The sequence below is a fragment of the Mytilus trossulus genome, chromosome 6, assembly GCF_036588685.1.
Source record: "Mytilus trossulus isolate FHL-02 chromosome 6, PNRI_Mtr1.1.1.hap1, whole genome shotgun sequence".
Classification (NCBI taxonomy): domain Eukaryota; kingdom Metazoa; phylum Mollusca; class Bivalvia; order Mytilida; family Mytilidae; genus Mytilus; species Mytilus trossulus.
In genome coordinates this window covers 73,196,547-73,213,809 of record NC_086378.1, presented here as the reverse complement: position 1 = coordinate 73,213,809, position 17,263 = coordinate 73,196,547, and the positions used below count along the sequence as shown (strand labels likewise).

The following is a 17,263-nucleotide window of genomic DNA, read 5'->3' as shown; positions in this document are numbered from 1 at the left end:
TGATCATAACTAAGCTTCTGTCCAAGTTTGGTACAAACCCAGGATAGTTTAGGAAAGTTATTAAAATTCTAAAAACTTTAACCACAGAGTGAATGTTATGTTTCCCTGCAGAAAAAACTAAGTCCATTTATAAGTAAAATATGGAAAAAATGGAGTTATTATTACAAAATTTACTTCTGATACTATCTTATGATCATAACTAAGCTTCTGTCCAAGTTTGGTACAAACCCAGGATAGTTTAGGAAAGTTATTAAAATTCTAAAAACTTTAACCACAGAGTGAATGTTATGTTTCCCTGCAGAAAAAACTAAGTCCATTTATAAGTAATAAAAAAAAAATGGAATTTTATTTTTACAAAATTTACTTCTGGATACTATCTTATGATCATAAACAAGCTTCTGTCCAAGTTTGGTAGAAATCCAGTGTAGTTTAAGAAAGTAATTAAAATTTAAAAAACTTTAAACCACAGAGTGAATATTTGTTGACGCCGACAGAAAGTAGGATCGCTTAGTCTCGCTTTTTCGACTAAGGTCGAAGGCTCGACAAAAAAGACATCCAGATATGTTTCCGTCATTGGGCGAAATTTTAAATCAGATTAGACTTCCGGTTTGCGTTTTTCTGTATACTATGAACATACATTGATACTACGAAGACAGTGTATTTTCTGTCTCATATCCGTCATTGGACGAAATTTAGGTCAGATTAGACCTCTGGTTTGCGTTTTTCTTTTTACTTTGAAACAAATACATATACTACGAATAAAGTGAATTTTCTGTCTGATATCATTTTCAAGTTTACTATCCACGGCAGTCACAGGGTTTATTTGATAGAGAGGGTCTGAATAATATGTCAATGACCGCTGTGGATCAATTATTAAACTGAGTATCAATTGTAAAAAGAAAATACACTTTCGGGACGTCTTGAACAGGTGTTTTTAAGATCGAAATTTCAGGATTTACCATTTCGGGATCTGGGATTTCTTTTTTCGAATTTCGGGATGTCGAGAGATTGTATAATAAATTCAGAATCTCAGGATTTCATGTTTTTAAGCCTGGGATATTGGGATCAGGGCCCCTCTGCAATGGTGCATCCAGAAATGTTCATACCCAGGGGCCCACTCCGGTCATGCTTCAGTGATTCCCTATATAAGCAACCAAATATTTTCAAGAAAAGGGGGGGCCTGGCCCCTTAATCCCCCTCTGCCCCGACCCCCCTTTAATGAATGTTCATAATATACAGATAAGCGCTAAATTATTCATGTGTCATTAAAATTAATAGAAAACAAACAAACAAACAAAAGGATTTTTTTGTGGAAAAGGGAGGAGCCGGGCTAGAAAAACAATTATCCTGTCCCAAATTACCTATGATTTTTGATACCTTTTCTGAAATTCTCAAGTCACTAAATGTTTTACAAAAAAAGAAGATATGGTATGAATGCCAATGAGACAGCTCTCCACAAGAGACCAAAATGACACAAAAATTAACATTTAAAGGTCACCTTAAGGCCGTCAACAATAAGCAAAAGCTGATACTGCATAGTCTGATATAAAAGGCCCCGAAATGACAATGTAAAACAATTCAAATGAGAAAACTAACAGCCTTATTTATGTACAAAAAATGAATGAAAAACAAATATCACTAAACCACTGAATTACAGGCTCCTGACTGGAATGTTCATAATACATGTACACTAAATGTATTTTCATAATGAAATTAATCGAGAAAAAAAAATGGGAATTTTGGAAATAAAGGAGGAGGGTTAAACAAACATTTTCCTGTCCCCAAGGACCTATGACTTTTGATACTTTTCCTGAAATTCTCAAGTCATTAAATCTTTTACATAATTCTTCCTACAACACTTTACATCCTTTCAAATACGCTCTGTATGCCCGCGATTTCGCAGGTGTGTTCTAGTATTGTTTAAAATAAGTTCAACATACCTTTAACTGGAATTTTAGATTTTGCAGGTGAGATTTTTTTCCCAGGTTCGTAGTCCTCACAACCAATACAACCTGGACAGGATGGTTTCTTCTCATACAAATAGAAGTGGTCGGGCAACAAAAATTTTCTTGCCATTGTTATTTGTTCTTTTGTTGCCTTCTCTTCTTTTACAAATTCAACACCATCAGTTCTAATGTTAGAATCATCAACTCTCCTTACTGGTGATTCCTGGGTAGCAACAGAGGATTCAAGTTTTGCTTTGGCATTGTCAAATGCCTTTTTGAAACCATTTGCTATTTCTTGATTTTTGAATTTTACAGCTAATTGTTGCATTGCAGGTTCCCCATCAGAGAAATCCATGGCGAACCAAATCCATGCTTTTCCATCAGTTTTTGGCATAGGTTTTAACTCTAATTCCTGGGTTAAATAATGATTCAAACAGATTTTATGAATTTGTGCTCTACGCATCAGAAGTCTCACTTTTCCACTTTCTTTATGTTTGGAGATTTTAATGTCGCCCAGTCCACGTTCTTTCCATTCACCATCAACAAATCTAAACAGTTTAGAGCGATGTTGAAATAATACTTCCTCGTCTTCTTCCCCAGTGACAACATCAACAACACTCGGAAGTTCAATAATCGGTTCAAAATGAATGTGATCATCATCTCCGTCTTTATTCATGTACATGCCCTCAGCATCGGTGGGTGGAGACTTTGGACCTGCATCTTTTGACGGTGACAAAGTAAAATTGAATCCACTGCTGCTCTTTTCTGGTGTAGCAGTTGGTTGTAATGTGAAGTTGAAACCTTTAGCTGAAGCATCTGGTTTATTTTTCTCTGCGTCAGATTTTGTTGGTGTGAAAGTAAAACCAGCTGGTTTGGATTCAGATTTTTCCTTTGTTGAATCAGGCGTAGGGAATGTGAATCCTGAGGCAGCTTTAGTATCAGATTTGCCATCTGTTCCAAAAGTGAATCCTCCTTTTCCACCAAAATTAAATCCACCAGCGGTACTTCCAAAAGCTGAAGACTTTTCCGTTACTTTTGGTAAGTCCTCCTTTTTAACTCCTGGCTTCAATGTACCACAAGCAGGACATTTGAGAACATCCCCATTATTTGAAACAAGGCAGCCATCACATTTCCAGACACCCTCTTTAGGTTTAAACAAATCGCCAAATCCTTTCTTTCCTTCCTTCTTTTCAGGCTGAACAGAGGCTTTAGCCTCTTCCTTAGTAACTCCAGGTTTAAGTGTTTGACAGGCTGGACATTTCAGAGCATCACTATTATTAGACATTAGACATCCATCACATTTCCAACTTCCTTCTTTCGGTTTAAACTGACTCCCAAATCCTTTCTTTTCATCTTTCTTAGCATGTTCAGGCTTAGGGATAACTGTTGAAGCCCCTAATGGAGTGCTTGGCTTAAATGAAACTGGTTTGTTCTTTATTTCTGTAACAGTTGCAGAAGGTGAAGGACTAGCAATTGGTGCACTGGGCTTGAAGGAAAATGTTGCAGCTGGTTTGGATGTGTCAGACTTGGTCTCTCCACCAAAACTGAAACCAGATGGTTTAGGTGATTGGAATGTGAAGCCACCTGTAGTAGACTTGCCAGGTTCAGTTGTAGAAGTGGAAGAAACAGTCTGTCCAAAGCTTACTGTTCCTGGTGTGGCCTTAGTTTTATCAGATTCTGGTAATTGTCCAAATTTAAATCCACCACTGAGTGGAGGTTTGCCAGTATCTGCTTCAGATGTTGTTGTTTTTACTGTAGAAACAGTTTGTCCACCAAACTTGAATCCACTTCCTGTAGCAGGAGTTGTGCTGTCTGCTGCTTTTGTTGTCTGACCAAATTTGATGTCTGCAGCAGTTGTTGGTTTAGCTCCTGATTGAAATGAAAAGCCTGAAAATTTTTGTTCCGAGTTTGTATTTCCAAACTTGACACCACCTGAAAAAGATATCAGTCAAATTGTAATTTAAATAAATATGAAACATAGAACATTGCAAAGTATCAACTCATTGTTATAAATAGACTGACAAAACTCTTATGCTTAGTGGGTATGACAAAAACTTCAAAGCATGGTAAACAGGAAGTGACTGCCTGAAACATGTGAAAACCCCTAAACAGTAGAATGCAACATTATAAGTTTAAGACCAAATATCATTCATTACTTAATACTATGTCATGTGTACTATTGTTTGTCTGTGTCGTTTTCATTTTTAGTTTATTTTAGATTTATGAGTTTGACTGTCCCTTGGTATCTTTCGCCCCTCTTTTTTAATACAGAAGCCTTGTAATAGGAAACGCAATGCAGATAGATGTACATACAACCAGATCGACAAGGTGAATTATTTTGCCCCCTACGATTTAGGGTAAAATATTTTGCCCCATATCACCCTTATTTCCTTTCTTATAACTTTCAATAGCTCATAAAAGGTCATTTACCAAAATTTAAGCAGATTCTAGATTTCTTTACTTTCAATATAAGACCTCTAAATACATGTAAAATCTATGCAAATACAAGGTAAAAGTCTGTGTAAGCCTTTCCCTGTCATTTTTTTATACATTAAATAGCGGGAAAAGCAGCTCTATTACCTATAGATAGTATTAACTTATTCTATCCAGTAACTAATGCTACGACTTAAAAGTATCAATTCTAAATTCTAGATTTAAACATTTTACAAAAGTACATCCTTTAATTATAGCCTGTATGTTGTACGTCAAAATTCTTTTCTTTTTCATTAACGATCTTAACTTATGGTGACTTGAAAAACACCAGTATCACTCAGATTACAATTCTACCTTGATAGGTAAGTTTGTATCTAGCCTATAAAATACTTATTTAGCCTTGAGAATTGAAAGGTCAGTTTATCCCATTCATACAATAGCAGTTGATAAATTTGGCTTCATGCCATTTACCTTGTCCAAAATTAAGGTCACTTTGTTGTTATTGTGATATTGTTAAAGTACAAAAGAACCCTATATTCTGACCAATACTTTTAAACTTTATGCATCTTGATTTAATTGTTAAAAATCTGTTAATGTTGAATTTTTGGGGTTATGTTCTGCCTTTTAATTGCATATCTCTTTACATGGTAGTTTTTTTTTTCAGATATAAAAAAATTATCTGCTTGACATTGTAGAAATAGACTATGCCTGCAGGTTTTCTTTTACACTGTCTTGTTTACACCAAAATCTGACAGATTATTATTTGGTTGCAAAATATTTTGAATGAGATCAGAATTTTTTTATTTGTAAATGTGCATTGAAGGTTAAAATAATCATAGTGTGAACAAGAATGAAGAAATTATCTTGGTCCCCCCAAAAAACATCATCAACCAGGACATAAAATTCCAAATATTAATTTAATATACTAATATCAGTTGAAATCTCAAGCCACAGTTTTGCATGTTAACAATGTAGGTCATGTCCCAACAGGAAATCAATAAATATAACAGCACAATGTACTCTTAGCACATACACATAAGGTCACTGTGAAATAGGCATCTAGGGCAAGAAACAGTCAGTTATACCAAACCAGTTTAACAAGATGTCTAGTTTAAAACCAGTTTGACTAGATGTGTCCTATATATTGACAATGAAAATGACATGAGGACCTGCATGGGTTTTTTTTTAATATCTGTATTCTTTAAATTTTTAGTGCATTTTTCTTTTAATAGCCTTAAAAATAACTCTCAGTTTGTAGAGAATGATTTTACTATTTAGCCTTTCTGTTACAAGATTATTTATTAATTCTGTACATTGATCATTATATTATCAGTATTGCATTACAGTTACCCAAGTTACTATTTTATTTTGCACAGATATACTTTCATATACTTTTGCCCAGCATTAAATTATTCTTTATTCTTTATTTTGTTGATAATTTTCTCTATTCTCTATTTTTTGTTGCTATTACATGTATTCTCTTTTCTTTAAACCCCATTCTGAACCTCGTAGGTAAACTTCTATTTCATGAATGGGATAACCTGACCTTTCAATTCTCAAGGCTAAATAAGTATTTTATTGGCTAGATACAAACTTACCTGTCAAGGTAGAATTGTAATCTGAGTGATAGTGGTGTTTTTCAAGTCACCATAAATGACATAAATTCTTACTTGATGTAGAACCAAATACGTTTGAAGATTTTGATTCTGTCTTTATCACATCCTCTGGCTTCAGACCAGGCTTAAGTGTTTGACAAGCAGCACATTTCTGAACATCAGATTTATTTGATACCAAGCAAGCAGGACAGGACCAAGCTCCCTCCTCTTTCTTGAACATTGAACCAAGTGATGGTTTGTCTGAGGTCACTGTTTTAGCTGGCTCTTTTTTTACAGGCTTTGATTGCACCTGATCAAGTTCAGACTGCAGTTTTTCAAATGTTGTCTTGAATCTCAAAGCAAGGTCCTCATCTTTAAAACGAACTGCTAATTTTTCAATCGTAATTTCTCCCTCAGAGAAGTCCTGAGCATTCCAACACCATGCCTTTTTAGAAGATTGCATTGGAGAAAGTTTCATTTCTTTAGTAAGGAAATGATTGGCACATACTTTCAAGACTTGATCTCGTCTCATTAATAATCGAACACGTTTTGTTTGTTTATGACGTAAGAGTTTCAATTCACCAGTTCCTCTTTCCTTCCACTGTCCGTCATCAAATCTAAATAATTTTGCCCGTTCACAGAAAACAGACTCTTCTTCTTCTTCTCCTGTTTTTGTTTCCACGAGATCAGGTAAATCTATGACTGGTTTGAAATCAACATTAGGCTCATATTCATCTGTATGATCTTTGGATGGAGTTTTGACAGGACTTGTCTCCCTTGATGATTTTCCAGCAAAAATATTTTCCTTTTGAGGGGATGGAAATATATACCCAGCACCAGCAGAGCTTGTAGATGCCTTCTGTGGTGAGGTGAACAAATTCTGACCACCTCCTGTCGTAGTTGATGACACTTGTCCAAAACTGAATGGTGACTGGGTACCTGTTGTAAAAGGTTGTTGTCCAAAACTAAAGGTTCCTTTTGGTGCTGAGGAACCAGGAGCCACTGAAGTAACCATAGAGACAGGATTAGCCAATGGTTTGTCAGGTGATGTAGAAGCAGCTAGGAGACTGCCTAACAGTGGTAAAGTTGTTGGAGTAGAACTTGATGAATTGACAGTTCCTACATTCTGTGCTCCTGGTGAACTGCCATACATTGGTCGTTGTGGCTCTGAAAATGAAAAAAAAACAAAAATCTATTTTTTATTAACAAATTCTGCAAACTGTTACGTCCAATGTAAATTCATTCACCAGGTAGTTTCTGCATTGAAACGGGCGTACCATAAAATTAAATAGAATTGTTATGGGGCTTTTCTGTAACCTTTTAGATTTTTAAGAATGTCAATTACAGTCTCAGTAGTGATTCTGTTTATATTAATTAGGGTTTATGGTCTAATTATTGTCCATTTGTATGATGGAGCTCAAGTTGTAGAAGAACTATATTCACAGTCCTTCACATATTTTTTGGAGACATAATGGCCACTTGTAAACTTCTTGATGGTGTCTTTTTGTACAAAATTTTAGTTATGTAGAAATCAAAGAAAATCTAGCCCGAGTGGAAAAGGACTTCATTTAAGAATTATTTATTGTGGAACCTCGTATCATCATGAAGGATAAAGGAGTAGGGGCATTAAGGCCTAGTTTTGGCCCAAGAAAATAAAATGTTTGATAACCATTTCAAATTGGCACATAATGTTTAGAAATGCATAGAGTCAAGAAATATAAATTAAAAACAGAAAGATTTTTATCTGCTGACGTCACAATTACGTCATAATATGTATTGTTTTCACAAAAACGATGAAAAACATAGAATTTATGCAGTTTTCTATAATTATTTCCTTTGAGGAAACATCCTGCGCAGCCGAGAAACAACAAAATAATTTAACAGAAGCTTTATTATAACTATTGGCATAATTACACCAAATATAAAGTTGTTTCTTGGTTGCGCACATACTTTTTCAATCTAAAATATACTTAAAATTTGATGAAAAAACAAGGAAAATCACGAAATTTAACAAAATATGCAAATTAGGTCATGATTCGTTGCCATGGTAACTTGTTCGATGTCAAATTTGTTTTGTTTTTCTTAGTACCTTATACCTTAGTCAAGTTTTCAGCAATTTAAAAATATGTATGATAACTTTTAAATTTGCAGTAATTTTTGGGCCAAATAAGGGCCTTATTGCCCCTACTCCTTTTATTGTGTAATGAAGCTGATTAAAGAATAATGCAAGTCTGCAGTGTAGCCAATCAGAATAGTGTATTATAATGAAACATACATCTAATGTAATTATTGAGATATAAAACCTTTGAACAATGAACTTTTTACAGTTTTTAAAAGTATAATGTTGCTGTTCAATTTAATCATCTATTTACCTATTATTAAAGAGATACTTTACTCTGAGATTTTGTATAGTGATTTGGTTTTATCATCGTTATCATATTTTTAGCATGTGGGAGCCTATTATCTGAATGGGGTGAAATAACCTGATCTACATTTAATTCTACTAACCAGGTGGCTTAGGAATCTCTGTCCTAGTCATTCTTGGCTGGCAGGTATTGGTACTTAATAATTCTGCAAGCTGTCCTTGGACTTGTCCAGCCATCTGCGATGGAACTTGACCATGAGACTGTCCAGCCATCTGTGATGGAACCTGACCATGAGACTGTCCTGGCATCATGCCAGGAGCCATACCTGTAGACTGTGGCGGGGCACCAGGATGAGGGTACATGCCTGAATTGACTGATTGTGTTGAAGACATGGAGACTAAACCAGAACTCATCATAGGTCTACCAACTTGTCCTGTCATTATCTGGCCTTGTTGGAACTGAAGAGCTTGGCCTCTTAATGCTTGGGCAAAAAATCCTGCAGGAGGCATCTGCTGAGATGGATGTCCCATATTACTCATGCCTAAAAATAGATAAATAGTCAGTGAATGAAATACATCCCTTGCTATAACTATGTTTCAAAGTTCAAGCTGAAACATTGAATTCGAAGCTTTTCAATAGTGAACCCCCAAAACATGCAAATAAAAAAGTTGTGTCATTTTACAAAATTTCTTTTTAAAGATTCATATGTCAATAAATTGAAATTTGTTTATATCCTTTGCAGAAGTTGAAGGTGCAAAATGCAAGTGCATGGTTAAATGTAAAGTGGATAATGTTTATCCTGTACCCGTCTATAAATTATTTAACATTTGATTACTATCATTCAATACAGAGTTACACTCTGCTGGGTAATTTCTAACCTTCATTCCTTTATGACTTCAAACATACATAAACAAAAATACCCAACTCTATTTGGAACCCCTTATTTGAATCATTATTTACAAATGAATATGGTACCTTCCATTCCAGGTTTATGATTTACTGTCCATCCACTAGTGTCCTGACCAGGAATTCCCTGTCCCGAACCATTGTCTTCATAAAAATCTCCATCATAAAACTCATCTTCTATGTCTGGTTGTGGTATATACTGACTAGTCCTGCCGACACGGCTAGGTATTGGTCGCCCTCCAGGTCCTGGTGACATAGGCATTTGATAGCCGTATCCTGGCTGAGGCATCATGGGAGGTGGGGGAGGAGGTTGGTACTGAGGTCTGTACATTGATCCAGCGTAGGGTGAGGGGTACATCTGTGGGGGAGGCGGGGGCGGTGCTTGTCTCTGGCTTAATAGCAAATCCTGCAAAGATTATATACCGTTATTATTATGTACTTCTTATTCAAGATTTACATACAATGCCAATTATTTTCTTTCAACTAAAACTACCTCTACTAAAAAGATATGACTAACAGTTGGAGCAATGATGATGAATTAAAAATGCCTGACATTCTATACCATTGTTCATCTATTCAACTGATACTTGATTATGTATTGAAAATTTATATTTACCTTGCTATATACTGTGATTTCATTCATTTTTTTGGTTACCAACTGTAGTTAATTCAATTTTGGAAACTTGTTATGAAATACTGTAAGCTTGCTCATGTTATGAAATACTGTAAGCTTGCTCATAAATTTTATATAAGTATGTCGATTAAATTTGAGACCTACCTTCAACCCCTTTATGGTAGATTCTAGTTCTGTATGCCTATTTCTCATATCTTGAACAAGATCTATTACTGTTTCCTGTTTCTTTTCTATTGCCCATATTCTGGCTTCTAGCCTCTCTGGACTAGGACGTGCATGTTGCCTGGTCTAAAATTAATTAAGGCTTAGATAAATTAACAGGAATAGTGACCAATAGATTCATTATAATAAAACATTAACTTCTAGCCTCTCTGGACTAGGACGTGCATGCTGCCTGGTCTAAAATTAATTAAGGCTTAGATAAATTAACAGGAATAGTGACCAATAGATTCATTATAATAAAACATTAACTTCTAGCCTCTCTGGACTAGGACGTGCATGCTGCCTGGTCTAAAATTAATTAAGGCTTAGATAAATTAACAGGAATAGTGACCAATAGATTCATTATAATAAAACATTAACTTCTAGCCTCTCTGGACTAAAACGTGCATGCTGCCTGGTCTAAAATTAATTAAGGCTTAGATAAATTAACAGGAATAGTGACCAATAGATTCATTATAATAAAACATTAACTTCTAGCCTCTCTGGACTAGGACGTGCATGCTGCCTGGTCTAAAATTAATTAAGGCTTAGATAAATTAACAGGAATAGTGACCAATAGATTCATTATAATAAAATATTAACTTCTAGCCTCTCTGGACTAGGACGTGCATGCTGCCTGGTCTAAAATTAATTAAGGCTTAGATAAATTAACAGGAATAGTGACCAATAGATTCATTATAATAAAACATTAACTTCTAGCCTCTCTGGACTAGGACGTGCATGCTGCCTGGTCTAAAATTAATTAAGGCTTAGATAAATTAACAGGAATAGTGACCAATAGATTCATTATAATAAAACATTAACTTCTAGCCTCTCTGGACTAAAACGTGCATGCTGCCTGGTCTAAAATTAATTAAGGCTTAGATAAATTAACAGGAATAGTGACCAATAGATTCATTATAATAAAACATTAACTTCTAGCCTCTCTGGACTAGGACGTGCATGCTGCCTGGTCTAAAATTAATTAAGGCTTAGATAAATTAACAGGAATAATGACCAATAGATTCATTATAATAAAACATGAGTTTCTGTTTTGAGAAATAACAAACAAAAACCTCATGTGTGCATCCTTCCAAAAAATACAACTGCTTAGTTTGAATCTATATTATCATATTTCATTAGTATATATGAAATACTGAAAATGAAAATGAAAGTACATTTTTTTTAATGTATAATAACCCTATGGAATAACTTCCTTAGTACTAGGAATAATAATATGCTACATAAGAAAGATCAATTATCTTATCAAGCAAACGTGACTATAGCTGTCAAAATTCTAACTTAAACCCTGTATACTTTTAATATATTTGTGAACAATAATCAAGAAGGACACTGTAAACTAAACTAGACCATATATCCAATCAACCGTACCTCCATACTGAACTGTAGTTGTTTGGCTCCTGGAGATTTTCCTGGTGTTCTTGTCTTGATTGCTGGAGTACTAGCCACAAAACCAGGTGATATCACTGATGGCTGAAGGTCAGCGTGTTGCTCTTTCCCATTTGGCGTAGTAAAACTGGTATATTCTCCATCAGAATCATTTTCTTCATCCCCTTCCAAGTCAGGCGGTTGACCCATACTATTCATACCATTACATATACTGTCTACAAGAGCTAAAGAGAAAATAGTTCAATAAGAACAACTGTCACTGAAATGTTTCATTTCATAAATCTGTCTTTTAAATAAAAGCACAAACATGAATAAAGTTTTTCATTTCATAAATCCGCCTTTCATATAAAATCAGTTTATTTCTTTCATAATACATCTAAATATAAAGATTTACAGTTTAATATTTAATTTCAGCAAGGAATTTCATTCGTTGCTATTTTTGTACCCATCACTTTACAATTAGGTTTAAAATAAATAAGAAATGGTATGTATACTTACCAAGACCTGGCATCCTAAGGCCTTCTATCTCATTAACAACTTCATCTATTTCTTTAGGAACAATATTCTCTAACTCCTGTCAAATATATAAAAATAAATAAAAGTCAGTTAAGTTATTTTTTTCAAAAGGTGTGTGCAGCATTGTAACAACAAATTTCTCACAAATATAATACTGATTTATAGTTTTGGTTAATTTCTTCATTACCAACTTAAGTACAAAAATTTTTACTTTTGACTTAGAAAGTTTAAAGTTTATCATCTATTTCTGGGCTTTTGTACCAACGAAAATTTCTGCTTACCTTTAACACTATGTTTTATTCACAGATCTAAATTAAAAGTTTACGTCTTTGTGACATTTAACCTTATTGTTGCTAGACTTACATGATTTTTCTGTGTCTTTAGTCTATCTAATGTCTGGTACAGAGTATCTAAAGCTCTCTCCATTAATGCCAACCTGTCACCAGCAAATCCTATATCATCAGAACTTATCTCCCTTGACATGTCACGATAAATCTGAAATATTGCCAATAAAACTGTATTATAGTCATATCAAACAACATTCATAATCTGACAACAGAATTTCCTGCAACATTTTATTTTAATTAAAATTTGATGAAGATCTCTTGTGAATAGTTTAGTTCTGATATCAAATGCTCAGTTGAGATGAATATCTTATATTTACCCAAGTTTCATTTTTCTTTTATTTCAAAAACAAACAAATTAATGATAAGTGTGAACAATCTAGTTTTCAATGGCTAGTTTCGTAGGACATTTTTTTTAAAGGTTGCATATGCTTATAGGAGCAATATTCCTCAATGTCTCTTTAATACAGATGAGCTAATTAAATCCTCTCTCAATACCTTAGCCAGATAGTATGAAGCCCATGGTGTTCTGATAGATTCAAGCTTCTCTTTAGCCTCCTCCAAACTTCCCCTCCTCATGGCAACAATGGCTAATGAAAACTGAGCCTGGTCTTTGATATCTTGTATCTGGTTAAAATCTACTTGTCCACTGTCTCCATCATCAAACATTCTTTCTTTGGGCCTTCTTTGGGCTATTTTACTATGAAAATAAATAAGTGAAGTTACCAATACAGGTTAATTTCTTCCTTCTTTACCAAATAGAACATGTTTTTCTATTTTTGTCTCAAGTCTGTTGTTCATGCTTTGACTGTAGAATCAGCAAGACACCTATTCAACAGAACTGTATAATGAAATTGAGTCCTAACATTAATATTTTAACCCCTATCAATTATGATGTGCAGGTTCAAAGTTACGTGATCAAAGTTTAGTCTTTGGTGGATGTCTTACAGGCAATCATACCCAACCTCTCCTTATTTTTACCTAATAGACATAATAAGTTTGTACCTGTCCTAAGTCAGAAATCTGATGTACAGTAGTTGTGGTTTGTTTATGTAATTGATACGTGTTTCTTGTTTTTTTTATATAGATTAGACCGTTGGTTGTCCCGTTTGAATGGTTTTACACTAGTAATTTTTGGGCCCTTTATAGCTTTTTGTTTGGTGTGAGCCAAGGCTCCGTGTTGAAGGCCAAACATTGACCTATAATGGTTTACTTTTTTAAATTGTTATTTCGATGGAGAGTCGTCTCATTGGCACTCACACCACATCTTCCTATATCTATATAACACTAGATATGGTCAAAAATAGACCTGGGCACATCTCCTTGTCAATGAGCATAATAATAAGTAAGGTCAGTGATATCAGTAGAAGATTCACTGAAAATCAGTTTAATTCCCACATTATTCAAGCTTCACTATTTGAATGTAGTGTAGTGAATATTGTCACATATTTTGTACTGATATGTACGTTTTTGCATGGCCAATAATAGCCGGAAGTCAAGGCTGCTTATCAGCCCTCGGGGCCCATATCCATATCAGCCCTAGTAATCCATATCAAGCCCCCAAGTTTAACTTCCTGTAACCTGTCAATCAAAGACTATTTGTAAACAAGTTGAACACAATGAAAAGAAATTTAGAAAGTTACGAATTTGTTGTTGTAGAAAAAAGTAGAAATCAGCAGTGAAAATCACAAAAGTTCCCATAAAATTTTGACGTCATAAAGAATTTAGAAGATATATGACGCCACACTGGAATGAGTAGCAATATAGGATTCTTCCTAAGCATTTTTTAACATTTGAAATATAACACTTTAAAGTCGTTAAATATTTGCAATTCTTAGAATTAATATGTTTATTGAAAATTATTTCTGAAACTTTTCACAAAACGTTGTTTACCTAAGTACTGTGATATACGAACTTTTTTTTAACTGGCAGTGATACATTTTTTATTTTTTTTTGGTTAAATATTTTTTATTTTTTTTTGATGAAATATCAAACATAATTTTGTGTAAGCTATTTATTTTTTCTTGCTTGAAAATGTGTGATTTTCCAAATGGTCCATGGTTTCAGCCCACGACCCATATCAAGCCCTCTGGCTTGATATGGGAGTCTAGGGCTGATACCAGGGCCATATGAAAAATGCCATGTAATAATCTATAAAAAATATATGTACACCTACCCTTGTAACCTTTCCACCATACCAAGGACTTCCTTCCAATACAGTGCTGCTCTAACATTATAACCAGTCAGTCTTTCTTGTCCTTCCACAGATTGGTCAGTCTCTAAATCCTTGACCTTTAGTAAAAGAGGTTTTATCTAAATTCTAAATCTAATATGTACACTCTTATCAAGTCTTTAGAATATCCTCAGATAACACATATTGATTTGTTGATTGACTGATTGATTGTTGCTAATTGAAGTAAATAAGTATAGATTATAACATGCCCTTTTCCATATTGGCCCTGGTATCATCCCGAGACTCCCATATCGGCCTCGAGGCTTTAGCCGAGGGCCTATATGGGTCGAGGAATGATACCAGGGACAATATGGAAAAGATATGTTATAATCTATTTATCACATATTTAAGTTCTACCGAAAAAGAGAAAAATGAAACATAACAGGTAAAATCTTAAACATTTCATCACAAAAGTGTTATCAATTGTCGTTAAGGACGCAATGTCGTGACATCATTTGGAATCGGGGCACAATATCAATATACTTTTTTTTTGCCCCAGGTAATTTTGAGGTTATTGCATATGCAAAACCTAAGGTATTCATAACAAATATGTGATAAATGTGTTTATCAAATTGTAAACCATTTCTAGGGTGAGAAATATCTTACCTTCACTAGTTCTATGATTTTGATGATTAATTATTTTCAATATTATTCCAAAAACTAAAAGGGAAACAAAGATAAAATCTCTTTTAGATTTTCTTATTCCAGTTATTCCTCCATTAACTTCACTAAATGTGATTGGACTTTACATTGCCTTATAATTCATTATCTTTTCTTTAAAGAAAAAAAGAGTCTGTGAGTATATATAAATGACATGTTTGGTACAGAAAATTGTAATTGAAATAGGCCTAAAAAAAAAAGATATGTGTTTCAGGTAACCTCATTTTGACATCGTAAATGAAATCCGGAAAATTATCATGTTTTTTCCAAGTCCGGATCCGTAATTAGTTTCAAAGACCGGAAGTGTGCCATTTGCAATGTTTTTGAAGCACCTGCTGTGCAAGTTTCTTGGATTTTAACCAATTTGGAATAACTTTTGACATTAATAAAATGTTTTACTGGCTTTCTATGCAAGAGGAAGCAAGAGAGAAAAAATATTATGTCATCTATCAGAAGCCTGTGTCAAAAACAGGGTCGGTTGATAATTTTTTTTTTTTTTTTTTTTTTTTGAAGATCAAATAAAAAAGTTAGGGTCGGGACTAAAAAACAGGGTCGGTCGGGTTACCGGAAACACGGCTCTTTTTTTTCTCGGCCATACTTACTTTTTGATCAAAACTCTTAGCTATGTTTGTAATAGATATTACAGACATTCCATGAGGTCCTTTCAATCTGACCACTTCTAATCCTCGTTGTATTGTAGATCGTAATTTAGGGAAATTCTCCTTAGCCTTCCCTGTACAAAACTTGTACATAGCTGTCCACCAATCGACTTGCTGACTTGTACACAGACTTGAACATAGACAAGCTGGGAGAATATAAGGCCTAAATTGATCTCTTCTATTGATTCGACGCTGCTCCTCATAATCTATACTTGCACATCTCAATGCTGCCAGGAAAAATGCCTGTAAGTAAACAGAATTTTAACTTCTTTAAATTAGTTATAACCAAGATAAGACTTCCCATCACTACTGAAAAATTATGTAAAAGTTTAGTTGATATCAATGAAAGCAAATTTCAAATATCTGATTGATTGTTGATAAATGATAGATCTGTCACTAAAATTCATAAAATTCTTCCCTTTCTCTTAACACAAAAATTTGATGAAGAGCTTGTAAACATAAAGGTATGTCTTGCAACCACCCATTCTAAAATATTTAAGAATAACTAACTTTTAGCAATTGAAAGTAACTTTAAAGTATGTATATTTGTGTAGTTGGACACAACATTTTATTTCTACCTCCTTAGACATGCTAGATAAAATCTAACTTAACATCAATACATAATTCTTTTTATATAGTTTTTGTCGAGCCTTCGACTTTAGTCAAAAAGGCGAGACATAGCGATCCTACATTCCGCTGTCAATGGTGGCGTCCACAAATACTCACTCTGTGATTAAAGTTTTTGAAATTTTAATATCTTTCTTGAAATATCCTGGATTTCTACCAAACTTGGACAGAAGCTGGTTTATGATCAGAAGATAGTATCCAGAAGTAATATTTGTAAAAATAAAATTCATTTTTTTTCCGTATTTTACTTATAAATGGACTTAGTTTTTCTTCCAGTTAAAATTACATACAGTCTGCAGTTAAGTTTTTAAAATATTTTTTAAATTCTTAAACTAGCCTGGAAGCATTACATTCACTCTGGTTAAAGATTTTAAATTTTAATAACTTTTTAAAACAGCCTGGAATTGTACGAAACTTGGCCAGAAGCTTGTTTATGATCAAAAGATAGTATCCAGAAGCAAATTTTGTAAAAACAAAATTCCATTTTCCCCATATTTCACTTATAAATGGATTTAGTTTTTCTTCCAGTTAAAATTACATAGTCTGCAGTTAAGTTTTTAAAATATTTTTTAAATTCTTAAACTAGCCTGGATTTTTACCAAACTTCAACAGAAGCTTCTGACAATCAAGAGATAGTATCGAGTGGAATCATTTTATTGATTTTTATCATCATTTTGGATGAGTGTGTGATAAACAGCAAAAGTAGGCGAGACATCGAGTTCCGCGGAACCCT

General features: G+C 34.0%; 1 protein-coding gene across 1 annotated transcript in view; it reads right to left on the bottom strand.

Annotated features, from left to right (window-relative positions):
• LOC134721824 (E3 SUMO-protein ligase RanBP2-like) overlaps window positions 1-17,263 on the bottom strand; it is a 59,328-nt gene that overhangs the window by 13,341 nt on the left and 28,724 nt on the right. Inside the window, exons 15-25 of the mRNA XM_063585065.1 lie at window positions 15,847-16,146; window positions 14,528-14,643; window positions 12,850-13,051; window positions 12,371-12,502; window positions 11,990-12,065; window positions 11,474-11,715; window positions 10,025-10,168; window positions 9,316-9,652; window positions 8,483-8,881; window positions 6,050-7,141; window positions 1,941-3,878 (exon numbers count right to left, since the gene is read on the bottom strand). Of these exons, the coding sequence (XP_063441135.1) occupies window positions 1,941-3,878; window positions 6,050-7,141; window positions 8,483-8,881; window positions 9,316-9,652; window positions 10,025-10,168; window positions 11,474-11,715; window positions 11,990-12,065; window positions 12,371-12,502; window positions 12,850-13,051; window positions 14,528-14,643; window positions 15,847-16,146 (4,978 nt within the window). The remainder of the gene's footprint in view (window positions 1-1,940; window positions 3,879-6,049; window positions 7,142-8,482; window positions 8,882-9,315; window positions 9,653-10,024; window positions 10,169-11,473; window positions 11,716-11,989; window positions 12,066-12,370; window positions 12,503-12,849; window positions 13,052-14,527; window positions 14,644-15,846; window positions 16,147-17,263) is intronic.